This window comes from Prionailurus viverrinus, chromosome A3, assembly GCF_022837055.1.
Source record: "Prionailurus viverrinus isolate Anna chromosome A3, UM_Priviv_1.0, whole genome shotgun sequence".
Classification (NCBI taxonomy): Eukaryota; Metazoa; Chordata; class Mammalia; order Carnivora; family Felidae; genus Prionailurus; species Prionailurus viverrinus.
Window position 1 is genome coordinate 89,407,042 of NC_062563.1, and position 19,282 is coordinate 89,426,323.

Genomic DNA, 19,282 nt, shown 5'->3' on the forward strand with positions numbered 1-19,282 from the left:
GGGTAGAAAGATGTAAGTGTTAATTATCTTGTCATTTGGGGCTGCTTTTATACGCCTCTGTATAGTTACTTGAATTTTATGTATCATTTCTTTAAGATTTTTTATAGACCACTGAGCATCTAAAGAAAAAAAGAATTAGGGGGATGGTATAGCAAAAGACATAGAATAGAATTCTTTCTTTTAAAGTAAAATAAATGTCCGTGGAAAGTTTCTTGACAGACAAATTACTGACAACCAGAAATGAAACATTAAAACTTCTTAAATCAATGAAACTTAGTGGTTCCACAATATATGGACAAAAAAAATTTCAGTGGTAATATGGTTATTGGAGGTACTGTCATGCCCTACAAATGCTGGCTTCAAGCTGATTCCTGAGTCTGAAAGGCTATTACCAATATATCAAATGGCTATTCAGATACCGTACTGGCTCTCTGGAACCGCTTTTGCATGGATAACAAACTCTGTTTCCACCCTTTCATTCATAAATACAATATTATACTGTATATAAAGTGATCTCTCCACCTCTTAGTCTTAATGGAAAGCTAGCTCTCTGCCAAGGAAACCAATTTGCCTCTACTTCCCTCAGGTAGAAGATGCTCCTTCTTTGACATACAACGTACTTCAGAATCAGGCCATAACATAGGCATCTTCCTTCCTCCCCTGTGCTTCTCCTAGACCATCACTCCTCTTCCTCAAGGCTCCTATATTTTAGCTTTATCACCTCCATTCCTCTTTATCTTTTAGTTCTGACAAAATGCAGTCATGTAGTCCTTCCCCGTCATTCATCAGACTTAGTTGCTGAACCAATGACATTGGCTGGTTGCCTACTCCTACTCTATATAGAGAGAGTGAAGTTCTACTCTTTTCTCAAAACTAAGAAATGGATGACTTCATGCTAAATAGCAAAAACCAATCTTGATTCGTCTAGCCAATCATTATGTTTTCATCCTCCAAGTAACTAATTGGTTAAAACAGAGGCATGTAAAACAATTTTGGCTAAGTAGATGCATGGAATCTGGCGGACTATTTCTAGAAAAAGTTCTGTGGCTGCTGGATATTATCATTTCTGAATATAATCCCTAGAATTGTACTTATATCTGAATGAGAGATCATGGTGACTTTTATTTTCTTTTTCTACTTTTCTTTTTCCCTAAAAAATTCCTCAAAAAAAAGTTTTTCTTTCTGCAAAATATAAAATTTTGTAAATTAAAGTATTGAATATGTTTATATTCAGTTTTTTAAAGGCTCTGTCTGCTATTTTCAACATTTCTGTTATCAGTGGGTCTATTTCTATTGCCTGTCTTTTCTTCTTATGGGTCACATTTTTTCCTGTTTTTTTACATGTCCAATCTTAGCTTTTTGCTGTGCAATTGTCAATGCTATATGGTTAAGAGTCTGAATTTTTTTGTGTGTTCCTCTTCCTTCAAAGACAGATGAGTTGTGTTTTGGCAGGCAATTATTTTATTGGTAGATTACCTTTATCTTGTCAGGCCTCTTTTAATTAGGCTTTGTTAGGGTGGATCAAGATTGGCTCTTACTCTAGAACCTGAGCACTCTTAAGGTCTAACTTTTGGGGGTCTTACTGAATGTACAAGATAATTAGCTGGTCTCTCAACTCTGACTGATCAGAATTCCAATGTCTCATAGCACTGTGGGACCTCTAGCATTCCTACTAAGCCCACAGATCCTCAGAGGCTGTTCATCTGCCAATCACAGAATTTTAACCTGCACATGGCAATTTAGTTTTTGACCAAGGGCTCAAGGGCTCTCCGATGCAAACTTCTAGAGTTACTTCTCTAAACAGCTCCTTGCTCTCTTGTATCTTGCCCCACAAATCCCAGCTGCCTCACCAGCCCTATATGCCGATCTCTTTTTTATTTTGTTTTGTTTTGTTTTTTTCGATGTAAAACACTGCTTTTTATTTTGGCTCTACTTTCCTGTGCTGCTGTTTGGATAGTACCCTCTGATAGAAAACGAGAGTGAATGTCAAGTTTACCTTGTGCATTTCCCCTTTCTGAAAGATCACAGCTTTGTGCTGTCTGCTATCCAATGCGTGAAATAAACTGCTTTATACAGTTTATCCAGTTTTACAGTTATTGATAGCAGAAAGGTAGCTTTGAAACCTGTTCCTCTGTGGTGACTGAAACTGGAAGTCTCTACTAAGTAAGTAATTAAAAACAGCATAGCCAATAAAACCTTAATTTCTAGCCACCAAGAGTCAAGTGAGGGAAACCAACAGGCAGTAAAAATAAAAAGGTGGGGAAGAAGTATTAGCAGATTTTTAGTATTTTCCACTATTTTAATTTTCTTAGAATCAAAAAAAAATTTCAAGTCATCATATCATTTTTGTTCATTTTCATTTCTTGCTGACAGCACAATGAACACCAGAACGCTCTTTATTTCTTCCTTCTTCTTCCTAACCAGAACTAATTTTGTGTTCAACTCCAAGGGCATGATTCATGATGAACCAACTGTCCCAATTACAATGGTCCTCTATCACTTTTCCAGATACTCAGTCTCTGGCCTCCCTTAGAGCCGGAGGTGACCGTACAACTGTATGATGACCAATGAGATACAACAAAGTAGTCTGTTAGGAATCTCCTGAAAAGGTTTCAATTATCTTAATAAAAGGAATAAGTGACACTGGGCTCTTTTTCCTGTCTTGAACGTGAATCTCCTCTTCTTTTTTTTATTGAACTATAGCTGACATACAATATTATATTAGTCTCGATGGCACGGCATAGTGGTTTAATAGTTACATGCAATGCAAAATGCTCACCACAAGTGTAGTTACCATGCCACCATACAAAGGTATTACAATATTATTGACTATCCTCCCTAAGCTCTAATTTTCACCTCTGTGACTTTCCCTATTTCATAACTAGAATTTTGTACCTCTTAATCCCTATCACCTATTTATCCATCTCCCACTCTCCCTCTGGCAACCACCAGTTTGTTTTCTGTATTTATGAGTCTATTTCTTTTTTTTAAATTTGTTTTATTGTTTAGATTCCACATTTAAGTGAACATACGGTATCTGTCTTTTTCTCTTAGCATAATACTCTCTATGTCTATCTGTGTTGTCATGAATGGAAAGATTTCATTCTTTTTTATGGCTGAATTCAGTATAATTCCATTGTAGATATATACCACATCTTCTTTATCCACTCATCTATCTATGGATACTTAGGGTGCTTCCATATTTTGACTATTGTAAGTAATGCTGCAATAAACATAGGGCTGTGTGTATCTTTTCAAATTAGTGTTTTTGTTTTCTTTGGGTAAATACTCAGAAGTGGACTCACAGGGTCATATGGCATTTGGGGTTTTTTTTGAGGGAATGTGAATCTCTCCTGACTATAATACAATACATATATGAGAAGGAATAATATGCATGAGGAGGAAAATTCCACACTCTAAGTGTGGCAGAGGAGAGGGAACAAAAGATCTTGGGTCCCCTAAATACCACATGATTTCACTCACACGTGGAATCTAAAAACCAAAACAAATGAATAAACACACAAACAGTAGAATCAGACCTATAAACACAGAGAACAAACGGCTGGTTGCCAGAGGGAGGAGGGGTGGAGGGATGGGCAAAATGGGTAAAGGAGAGTGAGAAATGCAGGCTTCCAGTTAAGGAATGAATAAGTCATGGGAATAAAAGGCACAGCATAGGGAACACAGTCAATAATATTGTAATAGCCTTCAATGGAGACAGATGGCAGCTGCACTTGTGGTGAAAACAGCCCAAGGTATATAGAAGCTGAATCACTATATACACCTAAAGCGAATATAACATTGTGTGTCAACTATACTCAAAAACAAACAAACAAACAAACAAACAAATAAATAAATAAAACTTGAGTCCTTGATGACATCACTGAGCAACTAAATCAACACAGCAACTCACTGCCTCGAGAAAAATAAAACCTATGTTTTTAAACCACTCTAACATTTTCTATTTTTACCTGCAATAGAAAGCATTTCTGATTCACAAATGCACACACATTTGTTCTTTAGACTAAGAAGAGTTTGCAGATAAGATGTAAAAATAGCCTTAAAATATAACATAAAAAAAAGTGACTGGGAACTGCATTCTTCTGAAGTCTTCAGACTAATCAGGTTTTCTTTGGTGCCTATAAAACGCACGTCTGCCTTATCTCCCACTCTAGATTGCAAATTCGTTTGTGGCCAGAGATCTCTGTTCTACATGTGGGCCTAGGCACTCTGGGTGCTCAAATCAGCTTGATGATAGGCCATTTCTACACATCCTTCAAGTTGTCTCCCGTATTTGTCGACTCCATCGGGAACAAAGACCCCACAGACTTAAACTTCTTGGTTTTCACAGACGTGAGTACACAGGTGAAACAAACAAGTGAAGGGTGGTTCACTATCTTACGTTCACATTCTCTGACATCCAAGTTGAACTGCTGCAATGCTCCCAAGGTGAGCTGTCTTACTTCGGCTTCCAGCAACAGCTGCATCAAGGATGTGGCCAAATGCTTGCAAGCTGACATACATGCTGTCTGGGCCACTTTTCCCTGAAATACAAGAGTGTAAATCATGTTAATGGATTACAATGGAATTCCAACAAAAATGACAAGCCATTTTTCAGTTAGAGATTTCTTTAAGGTTTTCTCCATCGTGATAGCCTCGGCATTCAATAATCTTGGATTAATAGCACCTGGTGGCAACATCTTAAATATTAGCTTCGTCACCCTGAGTTATACAGCTGTAACATTAAACTAAAATTCACAAAGCCCAGATGTTTAACATCCAAGCGCTTTTACCTAAACAACAGATAAACAATATTCAAAATTTTAATTAAACAGAGAAGGATTTTTTCCACAGAAATAAATTTTAAAAAGTCCCTTCCAAAATTACTATAATTCTTGGGGCGCCTGGGTGGCTCAGTTGGCTAAGCGTCCGAATTCGGCTCAGGTCACGAGCTCGCGGTCCGTGAGTTCGAGCCCCGTGTCGGGCTCTGGGCTGACGGCTCAGAGCCTGGAGCCTGTTTCAGAGTCTGTGTCTCCCTCTCTCTCTGACCGTCCCCCGTTCATGCTCTGTCTCTCTCTGTCTCAAAAGTAAATAAACGTTAAAAAAAATTCAAAATTACTATAATTCTTAAAAGACAAATGTAAACAACATGCCCTAATTTATCTAGAAACCAAAGTGTTTACTGCTTTATGATTTAACACACACAAAAAGGAAAAGAACAATTAAGGTTTCCTGAAAAAAAAATGAAGAGGATGAATTTTGTTTTCTTAAAAAATGAACACGAAAGGGTGCCTGGCTGGCTCAGTTGGATGGAGCATGTGACTTTTCATCTTGGGGTTCTAAGTTCAAGGCCCATGTTGGGTTTTGAGATTACTCAAAAAAATAAAATAAAATCTTTAAAAAAAAATGAACACTGAGGTTTATAAACATAAACTGTAAGCTAATTTTATTTTATTTTAATTTTTTAATGTTTATTTTTGAGAGAGAGAGAGAGAGAGAGAGACAGAAACAGAGCAAGCAAGGAAAAGGCAGAGAGAGAGGGAGACACAGAATCTGAAGCAGGCTCTAGGCTCTGAACTGTCAGCACAGAGGCCAACGTGGGGCTCGAACCCATAAACCATGAGATCATGACCTGAGCTGAAGTCGGATGCTTAACCCACTGAGCCATCCAGGAGTCCCTAAGCTAATTTTTAAAATATTGATATTAAAATTAATATTTACTATCTTCTTTAAAGGATTCAAACACTTTGCATCTTAGTCCCAGATCTAAGCTATAAACCAGAGAAGAGAAATCCACTTTTTTCCAGATACTTATCCATTTTATTTGTTATTTATCATCTATTCTAAAAAACAGGATGATAATGTTTCAAAAAGTCTGAGATCTCAAGTTAGTCAATGGATCCTTCTATTTTGAAATTATGAAATATTTCAATCATACAGAAAGGTATACAGAATTATATGATGAATACTTATGTATCTATTAAACATTATAAATATAGTTTCAGCCCTTGTATGACCTCCTTAATCACTTTCTTTCCTCTCCCTAGAGACAACCATTATTGTTGCTAGGTACACCAGCTAAATTTTTAAAATACTATTATAAAGTTACATATAAGTATATAATAAAAAAATTTTATGTATTTTGAAACTTTCTATCATATCATACAATATGTCTCTCTGCAACTTGCTTTTTTGGTTCAATATTATAAATGTGAAATATTTTAAATGTAATACATGTGGCTGCAATTTATTCTTTTAATTATCCCACGGTATTTCATTTTAGGAGTATACCACAATTTACTTGCCTATGTCTACCCTTCTGTTGTTAGAGATCTAGGATGTTTACATATATATATATATATATATATATATATATATATATGCTTATCTGCTAATGTGATATATATGTGTATATATATAGGTATATATGTATACCTATATATATACACATATATATGTATATTCTATTATAAATGCAGTAGGTCATGGAGTAATGTAAGTCTAGTAAGAAGTCATGAAAATGCCAGATTCTGACTACAATGTCTTTAACGTTTTTCTCCTATGTTTCACTGGGCCAGGGCCTTCCTCAAAAGTAGCAGGCTTTAAATAAAAAAAAATATAATAAACAATACCACAATGAATTTTGAAATTTGTGTACCTTTTTATATACTTTGGATAATTCCTTTAAGATTATTTCCTTGGACCATATTAGGGTATCAGTACTACATATATGAGAAGAAAAACATAGGTGGAAACTAGATCCCTAAATATCTCACTATAAACTGCTTTGCTTAAGGTATGTGCTGATTTATAATGTCCCCACATATTTATGAGAGTATCACTAATTGCATAGTCACTAGCACTGAGTACTATATAAATTTTTCTCTCCTAATTAAATAGATATTTTATGATTCTATGTCTTTTGATTACTCTGTGAGATTGAATGTTTTCCAAATTTTTATTTATTTGACTACAGTATTATTTTATGGCATAAAAATAACAGGGTGATAAGCAATGCCCTATTTTGTATACATACTAGAAGTGTTCCTCATGCATATGCTTCTGCTTGTATGTTCTGAAGATCCACACTCTGGATGACTTAAGACAACAAATGGAAATACCTACGTTAGGGAGTACTGCACAGACCGAGTGAGAAAGAGGCAATGGAAGTACACAGAATCCTAAAGAGAAGAGTTATATTGTGAATGAAATCCCCAATAAGAGGCTTGCTTTCAGTTAAACCCACTGGAGACCTGGAACAGACACCACACCAAGGACAGCCATGGAGTTCAACACACTTACAGGCCCTGGGTGAACAATCAGAGGGGGTGGATCAATGCTGTGAGGAGCCCTGTGGGTTTTCAACAATGAGAGCGGGAATGGAGTGAAGGAAGGAAGATGAGACTACAGCAGATGCCCAGAGACAGCAGTGCAGATCAGAAGCCAGAAAAAAGGGTAAGAAACTGTCATCTCTTGGGCATTACTCTATGCCCATTACTCTATGCCCAAGATTTGCTACAGCCTAAACAGTTGGCATCTTGTGCTATTTCACCTAATTCTCAGAATTACTGCAAGAAGTTGGGATTATTTTTTTCTTTCAGATAAATAAACTAAGGCTCTCTGTGAAGTTCAGAAATGTAGACAAATTCATAGAGTTATGGGTATTTCCACACAGTCCTAAATCTGTATCTTTCCACTAAACTATCACCTAAAAAGCAGTAGTAAATCTTATACTGTCTTACACCGAAATACTGAGCAAAAACTGGTCCAGATGTTAACAAGGTTAATGGGTTATCCAAGGCATAGACTAGGCCCAAACAGGTAAGACAGTGGTAGCTCAGGAGCCAACTCTTCAAATACTGAGTAGCAGCAGGGACATACTTTGTAACTTGTAGCCCAACATGATTATCAAGGCCAAGATATTTAAAGGACTCGACAAGCTGAACATGGAGATGTGAAAATCAAACAGCTACAAGCCTCATTAAGCCAGAGGCTGAAGAAGATAGCATTGGAAAGGCTTCTTTCAGTGGCCAAAACAGATTGCCAGGGAGAAGCGCAACTAGACTGGCAACATGAAAATAAGATAGATCTGAGTCAGAAAGTCCCCTAGCTGTGTAATTTGGGGTAAATTAGTTGATACTTCTGATTCCTTATTCAACTCAAAATAGTAAATAGCTTATTAATCTTAACATAGTCCCAAGAAACACAATTTGGCTTTCATGTCCATATCAACATATATCAATCAATGACGCTAAATGCACTTATACATGATCATGCCTTATTCTACTCTAACACACAAAGTTATTTAACTGCCCTCCAATCACTTTTCACCCGACTTCCCCTCAAGCTAATTATTTCCAAACAAAATGATAATTGCAGAAAATCATGTTTTCATTGTCAAATATTTTTCTAACTCTAGAAAGCACTTTGGGACTTTTCTAATTCACAGTCCACTATCCATTCTCTCTTTCACTTCTAGTTTCCATTACCACCACACTGTCCATAGGTGTTCAAAGAAAGGATAAACACAGACTCAGGCAATGACAAGCAACGCGCTATGCAATAAAAATTGGTGGTTTCACCAATTTTTTCACCCTCTTCATTAAGTAATCTTATTACGAAGCAGATTCTTTCCAAGAACATACAGCCAACGTCTCTAGGACAGGGTAAGAATTTGGGACCTAGGAAAACCTAAACTGACGAAATGGCCCATAAAAATGCCTTTTGGATACCTCTAGGAAGACTTTCAAATCAGCCTAATGACACCTAGGCTGTATCTCATGAAGCTGTAATAGTGTCCGTGTATGGAGAACCTGCAAGAATAAACGTAGAATGCCAGACAAGATGAAAAATGAGCTCAGAATTGCCATATTTTGAACACACAAGACACCTGGGGTGCAGGGCGGGTTTGAGTCACAGGGTCTTAGAACTAGTTCAATAGGCAACATCATGCTGCCTCTCGATGCATCTACAATATTTACATACTCCAAGACAGTCAACAAACATCACCTAAATGAATTAAAAGTCCACTACCACCCACTACCAAAGCATTTTAGTTCATAGTATTTTTCAATCTAGTTACAATTTTTTTTTTTAAGTTTTAAGAAGGGAAGAGGAGTAAACTGGTGACAAGTTCATAATGTTAATTCAAAATCAGGCTTATGGCCATAGAGAGAACCATCACCACTGGGTGTGAGTCAAGACCCAAGAAAATACTTTTTTGGTTTTCACCATGTAGCTCTTTGATAACCAAATCAACTCACTCACTTACTGCAAAAATATACTCAGACTTGGGGTGCCTGGGTGGCTCAGTTAAGCGTCCGACTTCGGCTCAGGTCATGATCTCGCGGTCTGTGGGTTTGAGCCCCGCGTCGGGCTCTGTGTTGACAGCTCAGAGCCTGGAGCCTGTTTCGGATTCTGTGTCTCCCTCTCTCTCTGACCCTCCCCTGTTCATGCTCTGTCTCAAAAATAAGTAAACGTTAAAAAAATTTTAAAAAAATATACTCAGATTCATGTTCTGTAATTCAAATTATCCTCTCTACCTCCGCCTCTACTTACTGTCTGTCTTCCTTGTATCACAATACTTTACACAGAGTGATATACTGCACTGTCATATAATGCATGTACATTTTCTCGAAAAGCATATGGTCTGAAAGGAAAGAAACTATGGCATCAAAACTGCAAAGCAGGTACACACTGATACGTAACTGTATGTCTTGGAGGTATCTAATTCTCTTTACAAAAAGGGAGATATCTATTGTTTCTTACACAAAGACACAAACACAATTAAGACAAATGTTTAGAAATCTCAGACTCCTTAAAAGACATACAGAAAGCTTAATATTCATTACTTTCTCTTTTTTTAATTTTAATGTTTATTTATTTTTCAGAGAGAGACAGAGTGTGAGTGGAGGAGGGGCAGAGAGAGAGGGAGACACAGAATTTGAAGCAGGCTCCAGGCTCTGAGCTGTCAGCATAGGGCCCATCGTGGGGCTCGAACCCACGAAGGGTGAGATCATGACGTGAGCCGAAGTCAGACGCTTAACCAACTGAGCCACCCAGGCACCCCAGTATTCATTACTTTCAATTTCCATGTACTTCAATTACACGATACTAAGTTCTATGTCACAGAACACAAATGAATAGAGGTGAGGAGCTTAGAGAAAGCATCGCCATCATCAATCCCACCACTATCTCTACCATCGCCAGACTGGCTGCCTTCATTTATTAAGCATTGACTATGTCCAAATGTTTTGAACATGTTCTCACATAATTCTTGCAAGAACCCCATGAAGTATTTAACCCTTGATTTATACATGTGAGTACAGGGGAGTTAAACTATAGAGTGTATCTTGCAAGTGGTGAAGCTGGGATGTGAACCCAGCCCTGTCAGACACCAAAGACTTAATAATCATTTGATTCTGCTTCCCAGTACAGGGACTTTGGTAATTGCCATGGGTTTCTGTTGCTCCATGACTTGGGATAAGGGAATGGAGAGGACAAGAAAAATCACACAAGTCTAAAAGGCCAGGATACTGAGCGAGAGGTTTTTTTCTCCCTTCTCCATTAAGGAAGCATCAAAAGAAAGCTCAGTTCACAGTAGGTACTGAGAATGGACTCCAACCACAGCTCTCTGTCAGCTTACTGGGATCAGACCCTGACTCCAAGATCACCAAGGATCTTGGCTTAGTCACTGCAAATGGCCAAAGCCAAATTTCTCTTTCTTTGGATAATCTTAGCAAGTTTCAAAGTAAGACAAATGCAAAGTGCCAGGAACTGTTCTGTGAAAGAGAGCTGTCTTTTTCACACCAACTTTCTCTTTTGCTTTTGCTTCCTGAATAACACCCCCTTGCTTACATTTTGGTTTTGTCAAATTTTTCTTTCTCAAGTCATGTAATGAGTTATTTCACTGTGAAACAGAGAAAAGTTCAGATGCAGAAACTGATCTAGCAAGGCAAGTAAGAGCTCTGCAGAGAGAATGTAAAGCCACGCTATAAAGCGCTCCCTTTCTGTTTACCTGGTGCCTCTGCTCCCTTAACCTTCTATTCTGACCTTTACTGTAGGCATCCCCTTTAATATGGACCCTTGTCTTATTTCTGCCTGCCCCAGGGAACTTGATTTTTGATTGCTAACTTGCTTTCCTTTATTGAATAAGAAAGCTACCTTGTTCCTTTTTCCTCAATAGCCCATAGCTATGGATAAGACCAGTTCATTCCAGAGCACTGGGTCTCCTATTTATTTAGGGTGGACATTCATTAAGTTATATTTGGAGGAATAGAACTCTGGGTCTTCGCATAAGTTTTTGTCATCTGGGACACATGCCTGGAACTTGGTTTCCCATGTGCTGCAGAAATTCCATGAACAAATTTTTACTTCACCATTATACTTAAACCATCTAAAAAAGTCACACATCTGGGTGCCTGGGTGGCCCAGTTAGTCAAGCAACTGACTCTTGATTTTGGCTCAGGTCATGATCTCACGGTTCCTGAAATCAAGCTCCCCGTCAGGCTCTGCACTGACAGCATGGAGCCTGCTTGGGATTCTCTCTCTCTTTCTCTCTCTCTCTCTGCTGATCCCCCGACTCATGCTTTCTCTCTCTCTCTCAAAATAAATAGACTTAAAAAAAAATCACACATCCTCTCCAAGTAGATTTTCCCACAACTGAATTCATGTCTTTACAATCCTGCCCAAAGAACATTCTTCAAGTCAGAAAATCTGTATAAATACCCACTCACTAAAATCATGCACAAATCCCCATTCTAGACAAACAAAAGTTTCCTAACAGCTAAAACAAACAAACAAACAAAGAAAAGAAGTGAAGCCCAAGGATGGTAGTCAAAGTATCCTGGACAACATATATAGTGTCATTTGAGCCATCAGTAGAGCCTACAATGAGATGGTGAGCCCCTAGTAATCAAAAATAAGTAATCAAAAATAAGATTACCTACCCCTAGTAATCAAAAATAAGAAAAACATAAAAAAAATAAGGGTAAACAATCTCTACCTTACTTGTCACGAAACAATTAAGAAGTCCAAAGAAAAAAGCATAGTCCAAACAGAACTTGGAGTATATACTACTCAGGATGTGGATGGAAGGAGAGGAGGGATTTACTGGTTCTGAGACCTAGCCACTTGCTTCACTTTCTTATCCTCAGTCACCTTTCAAGAAACATAAGAACCCTTTAAAAAGAACAACAACACTGTTTGCTATGCGTGCTTTTATTGAGGTATAATTACAAACAGTACATGTGCAAATCTTAAGAACATAGCTTGATGATCTTTACGTATATAAAAACCTATAAAGCTGCCATCAAGATCAAGATAAGAGAACCCTTCCATACACTGGAAAGTTCCTCACGGCCCTTTCAAATCAGTAAACCCACATAGATTATAGCCACATAGATCAGTTTTGCCTGTTCTTGAACTTCATATAAAAAGAACCCTATAGCCTTCTTTTGTGCCTAGCTTTTTAAATTCAGCATGTTTTTGAGATTCATTCATGTGACTGCATGTAACTATAGTTTGTTCTTTTTTATTGCTGAGGAGTATGAATAAATCACAAGTTGTTTATTAATTTTTTCTACTAGTATATATTTGGGGTTGTTTCTATTTGGGAGCTATTCTGAATGAAGTCTTTCAGTGGAAATTCATTTTCCTTGGAAAGATATTCAGGAGTGAGACTGTTAGATTACAGAGTAGCTGTATGTTTAATTTTATTAGAAATTGCCAAACTTTTGGGGCGCCTGGGTGGCTCAGTCGGTTGATCGTCTGACTCTTGATTTCAGCTCAGGTCATGATCCCGGGGTCATGGTATCAAGCCTCCTCAGGGGCTCTGAACTGAGCGTGGAGCCTGCTTAAGATTCGCTTTTTCCCTCTGCCCCTCTCCCCTGCTTGTTTGCACTCTCTTTCTCTCTCTCTCTCTCAAAAAACAAAACAACCCTCCCCCCCCCCCCAAAAAAACCTGCCAGTTTTCCAGAATGATTGTGCCATTTCACACTCTCAGGAGCAATGTATGGGAGTTGTTCCACAGCCTCTCCAATACTTGGTACTGTAAGTCTTTTTAATTCATACTATTTTGCCAGTCTATAGAGGTAACCATTGTAGTTTCAATTTGTATTCTTTCATGAGTAATTCTATTAAAACATTTTCATATGCATATTGGTGAAATGAATACCCTCTTCTAAAAAGTACCTGTTCAAGTTTATTGTCCATGTTGGTAGTGGGTGCAGGTGGGGAAGAGCTAATAGATTTTTATTTATTTTTTTAAAAAGTTTTTATTTAAATTCCAGTTAGCTAACATACGGTGTAATATTAGTTACACGTATACAATATAGTGATTCAGGATAAGCACCTTTGTTGAAAACCAAGGGACCACATGTGTGGGAGTCTATTTTGGGACTCTCTATTCTGTTCCATTGATCTTTCAGTCAAACTTTATGCCAATACTTCACTCTCTTCCTTACTAAATAAAGCTTTATAGTAAATATGGAAATTAGGCAGTATAAAGTTCTCTTAACATTCTTCTTTTTCAAAATAGCTTTATTTTAGGTTTTTGAATTTTTATATAAATTTTAAAAATAGCTTATTAACATCGATACTCATTTCCTTCAAGATTGGTATGACTACTACAATTCCACATACATAGAAGAAATGTTAATTCATTATATATCATGGATGCCTTAGGGCACTGAGGTTTAATTCTCACCCAGAAGTCTGGTAGAGAAGAGCTGCTAAAGAGTAACTTTGGGAGAATTGATATTTTAATAATACTGAGTCCATAAATACAGTAAACTTTTCTATTTAACTAGATCTTTAATTTTGTTTGGTAATGTTTTGAGTGCACAACTTTAGCACATATTTTGTTTGTTACAGAGTATTTCCTGCTTTTCGATGTTGTATACTACACTGGTTTTTCATTTCAGATTCTAATCCCTCTTTATTAGCACAAAGAAACAGACATATTTTTTGCATAGTGACCTTGTATCTTGTGATATGGCAAACTTAGTTCCACTACCATTTTTTAAGGATCTCATAGGAGGCAAGGGAAACAAAAGCAAAAATGAACTATTGGAGCCTCATCAAGATAAAAAGCTGGTGCAGCCACTCTGGAAAACAGTACAGAAGTTCCTCAAAAAGTTAAAAATAGAACTACCCTACCACCCAGCAATTGCACTACTAGGTATTTATCCAAAGGATACAAAAATGCTGATTTGAAGGGGCACATACACCCCAATGTTTATAGCAGCACTATCAACAATAGCCAAAGTATGGAAAGAGCCCAAATGTCCATCGACTGATGAAGGGATAAAGAAGATGTGGTATATATATACAATGGAATATTACTCGGTGACCAAAAAGAATCAAATCTTGCCATTTGCAACAATGTGGATGGAACTAGTGTGTATTACACTAAGACAAATAAGTCAGTCAGAGAAAGTCAAGTATCATTTGATTTCATTCATATGTGTAATTTAAGAAACAAAACAGATGAACATAGGGAAAGGAATGAAAAATAAAATAAGATCAAAACAGAGAGGGAGGCAAACTATAAATGATTCTTAAATACAGAGAACAAACAGGGTTGCTGGAGGGGAAGTTGGTGGGTATGGGCTAAATGGGCATTAAGGAGGACACTCATTGGCATTAGCACTGGGTGTTGTATGTAAGTGACGAATCACTAAATTCTACTACTGAAATCAATACTAAACCATATGTTAACTAACTTGAATTTAAATTTAAGAAGAAAATACGGTGCTGAAGAAAGTAAAAAAAATAAATAAAAAATCCTTTAGGATTTTCTAGATCAGCAATTGTGTTATCTTTTTAAAAAGAAAAACGTGGGGCACCTGGGTGGCTCAGTCGGTTAAGCGTCCGACTTCAGCTCAGGTCACGATCTCACGGTCCGTGGGTTCGAGCCCCGCATCGGGCTCTGGGCTGATGATGGCCTGGAGCCTGCTTCCGATTCTGTGTCTCCCTCTCTCTCTGACCCTCCCCTGTTCATGCTCTGGCTCTCTCTGTCTCAAAAATAAATAAACGTTAAAAAAAAAATAAAAAGAAAATAAATAAAAAGAAAAACGTTTCATTCACTCCCCCTTTCAATTAGCACTCTTTTTATTTCTTTTACTTGTCACTTTGCATTAACTAGCTCCAATAGCGTGTTGAATTGGAATGGTGAGAGCAGACATACCTGTCTTGTTCCTGATCTTAGAGGTCAAACATTCAGTCTTTTACCATTAAGTAAAATGTTAGCTGTAGGTTTTCATAGATACCCTTTTATTAGATTAAATAAGACTAGATTGGTCTGCTAAGAAGTTTTTTTTTTTTTTTTTTTGACAGGGTGTCCATTTTTGGTAAATGCTTTCTCTACATCTCCTGAGATTCTCTCTTTCTCTCTCTCTCACTCACACACACACACACACACACACACACACACTAAATAAGTTTCTTTTTTTTTTTTTTTTAAGAGAGAGAGTGAGCATGAGCAGGGGAGGGGCAGAGACACAAGGTGAGAGAATTCGAAGTAGGCTCCATGCTGTCAGCGTGCAGAGCCCAGCACAGGCTCAAGCTCATGAACCACGAGATCATGACCTCAGTTGAAATTAAGAGTCAGACGTTTAACTGACTGAGCCACCCAGGTGCCCCAAATAAGCTTATTTCTAATAAAGACATTAAATTTATATTTTATAAACTTCCAATGAAGAGACTCCAAACTCGGATTATTTTGCCAGTGAATTCTATCAAGTATTAATCGAAGAAATTAAACCAATTCTAGACAAAACCTATTGCAAAAGAGAGATGGGGAGAAAACATTTCTAAACTCATTTTATGAGACCAGCATTACCCTGGTGGCAAAATCAAAGGCAAAGACAATACAAGAACAGAAAACTATATACCAACATCCTGCATAAACACTCATACACAATTTCAACACGTTAGCAAATCAATGATATATTATGTCTAAGTGGGTAATTACATAAACATGTCTTATGATTTCTAATTTATTTCTGTGGCAGATGGCAAACATAGTCAGTTAGATTTTACTCCTTTTAAATTTATTGAGACAACGTTTTACAGTCCAGAATATGCTCTAGCTTAGTGAATGTTCCATGTACACTAAAAAACAGCTGGTCGTGGTAGAAGGCCAATTAAGTCAAGTTGTTTTACTGTGGTTCAAGTCTTCTATACCCTTATTGACATTGTGTCTACTTGTTTTATTGGTTATGGAAGGAGTGTTAAAATAATCAGCTGTACCTGTGAATCTGTCTATTTATCCTTCCAGTTCTGTCAGTTTTTATTCATGCAGTTTGAAGATCTGTTACTGAGTGCAGACACTTTAAAGGTTCTGTACCATGCTCATTCTCTCCTTTCCTTCTGGGTCTCCAAGAACATAAGTGTTATACATTTATGTATGTATGTGTGTATGTATGTATTTATTTTGAGAGAGACAGAGACAGCATGAGTGGGGAAGGGGCACAGAGAGAAGAGAGAGAATCTCAACTAGTCTCTGTGCTGCCCACCAGAGCCAGATGTGGGGTTGGAACTCATAAAACTGTGAGATCATGACCTGAGCTGAAATCAGAGTTGGACACTCAACCGACTGAGCCACCCAGGCACCCCATTTGTTATGCCTTTCAACTGTGTTCCATCTCTCTTTTAAGCCCTATTTCATTTTTTTAAATTAAAAGTACATTTTTTTTTCTTTTTTCTATGCATTTACATTTTGGTGGTGTCTATAGACCATTGAGTTAAATTATCTTGACTTCTGCTTCATTGAATCTCTTATTAAACCCATTTAATCCATTTTTAAGAGCTCACATAATGAGCTCTTCATTACAAATCCTATATTTTGCTATTCTAAAACACACATTTGAGTGGCACCTGGGTGGTTCAGTCAGTTAAGCGTCCGACTTCGGCTCAGGTCATGATCTCACGGTTCGTGGGTTCGAGCCCCACATCAGGCTCTGTGCTGACAGCTCAGAGCCTGGAGCCTGCTTTGGATTCTGTGTCTCCCTCTCTCTCTGCCCCTCCCCTGCTCATGATCTGTCTCTCTCTGTCTCTCAAAAATAAATAAATGTAAAAAAAAATTAAAAAAAAACACATTTGATTCCTAATATCTGTTCAAATAATCTTTTTTGTGTTTTGTTCATTATTTCCTCTGTTTTCTTTAACATATGTATCAGTTATTTTGAAATCTCTACTAGCATATCTGGATTATCTAACGATCTGCTTCTATTGACTGTTTTAACTTTTGATTGCAGGTCAGTTTTTCTGCTTATTATCATGTTAAGAAACTTTGTTTCACATACCACACATTGCAGATAAGATGCTACAGAGGGGTTAGATTATGTTATCTTCCTCAGCAGAGTTTTGAGTTTTGTTCAGGCAGGTAGTGGATCCTCTCTCATTCTGTCATGCTTGTTTTTAAAGTTACAGTGGATCTATTTTAATTTCATCCTTTATCTTAGGACCTTCTCCCTAATCCCTGCAAATGGCCTTACTGAATGTTTAAACAGAAATGCAAATGTTTAAACACAAAGGCCATGTGTTCATCAGGTCTCTGTGTGGGTCCAATCCTCAATGTCTCTGCTGTGCACTTTTTGAATATTTGCTCAGCTATCAATATTTCAGCAGCTGATGTCTTCTACAGCTCCAGAGTAGGCCCTAATTTATGAAACTTAGAAATTAGCCAGGGACTGAAGGAGAATTTTATAAAGACATTGGGGGGGGGGGGGCTCTTTCTCTGTGTTTCTTTTTTCTTTGGTACCCTGTTCCTCCAAAACCTGTTGTAATTTACATCCCAAGAATTGATCCCTTCCTTTTTTGGACAATTCTGTTTCTATATTTTGTATATAAGTATACAGATATAAAAATATAAATATAAAAAATATTTATGACTAAAGAATAAGTCTCACTCCCTCATTTGAGCTATGAGATCATACCCAGGACCCAAAGAACCTTTTTAATTTACCAATATATACCAACCAGAAAAAAAACGATAATAGCCATTTAAAGAATTTTCCCTGGCCAATAATTTTATGTGCCCTTGTCTTGATTTTCATTATCAGTTTGGCAAACATTTTTGCTTTATAATGAAAATGCATTCATATATGGCATTCATATATTCATATAAACTCAAATTCACAATAAAGGATTAAGAGTATATATAGCCAGTTAGTCAGTACATTCCCATTACAAAACAACAAAAATACCAGCAAATACACCTTGACTTGTATGTTCTACTGACACAGACGACAACAGGGTTAAATATTAAATTGCCAGGGTAAATATTAAATATTAAATATGTGATTTAATGAAAACAAACATTAAATACAGTGCCATGGAACACTGAATTTAACCTTTGCCTCAATTTTGTCATCTGTAAAGTAGGATTGTTATGATGGTTAAATAGAAACAATTCCTATGATTTACCACACTACCTGGTACTGGTAAGTACTCAGTAAATGTCTTCTGATTATTATAATATTTATTCCTCTGATCCAGAGCATGGAAGACAGCTGAAAAGACACTGGGTATATCTGCTTAAAATGTAAGTATTTTTTGAGCTCATAATATTTTACTAACCATTTACGCCTTTTATAGAGTCAGATGATTTTCCTCTTTTTAACCAAAAAATCCTGTTCACGCAAAAAGTGGAAAGTGTACTTCCCGTTCTGAAGCAAATCAAGGAGAACATGCAATTAAGTGCTAAATTGAGCAGAATAAACTCTAAGTGCTATATGATTTTAGAAGAAACGGTTATGAGGCCAAAACAGTCAGAGAAAGCTTCACAAAAGTGGTAAGGCTTACGGGGTGACCTTCGTTACATCCCAATAACAACAACATGGAAATGTTTTCAAGTGGCTTCCAATTTGAAATGAGGTCATATAAAGGACTCTACAAATAACAATTATTACTACACAAACCTCCATAGAATAAGAAGTCCTCAAATGAGAAATAAAAACTCTTCCTTTCTCTTTCCTCAATTCCTGTTCAGGTTAAAGGTCAACTTCATCAAGTCATCTCATTAACACAGAAATGTCTTTGAAGGGATTCAGTCCTTGCCATGCTTGACATTTCACCAGACTGCAACCAAGATGCCAAAGAATCAGATTCAAATATTAATGAGGAAAAGGTCACGATGAGGTAATCTCCAAAGTTCTATTAGTTCCTGTTTTCTGACCCTGTCCGATCCCCCTCTCCTTCTCCAGTCCTCGCTTACTACATACATTTACAATCACTGGCTTCATTTCAAGATATACCCTCTAAACTGTAATTTCACTTG

At 37.1% G+C, this 19,282-nt stretch overlaps 1 protein-coding gene across 8 annotated transcripts in view; it reads right to left on the reverse strand.

The window, feature by feature from the left end:
- Positions 1 to 19,282, reverse strand: part of EXOC6B (exocyst complex component 6B) — a 616,143-nt gene that overhangs the window by 181,149 nt on the left and 415,712 nt on the right. For all 8 annotated transcript variants that reach the window (XR_007150805.1, XM_047852190.1, XM_047852194.1 and 5 more), the window contains one exon: positions 4,403 to 4,544. Coding sequence is in view for 7 of the 8 variants with exons in the window: in XM_047852190.1 (XP_047708146.1) it covers positions 4,403 to 4,544 (142 nt within the window). In the remaining variant the exon portion in view is untranslated. The remainder of the gene's footprint in view (positions 1 to 4,402; positions 4,545 to 19,282) is intronic.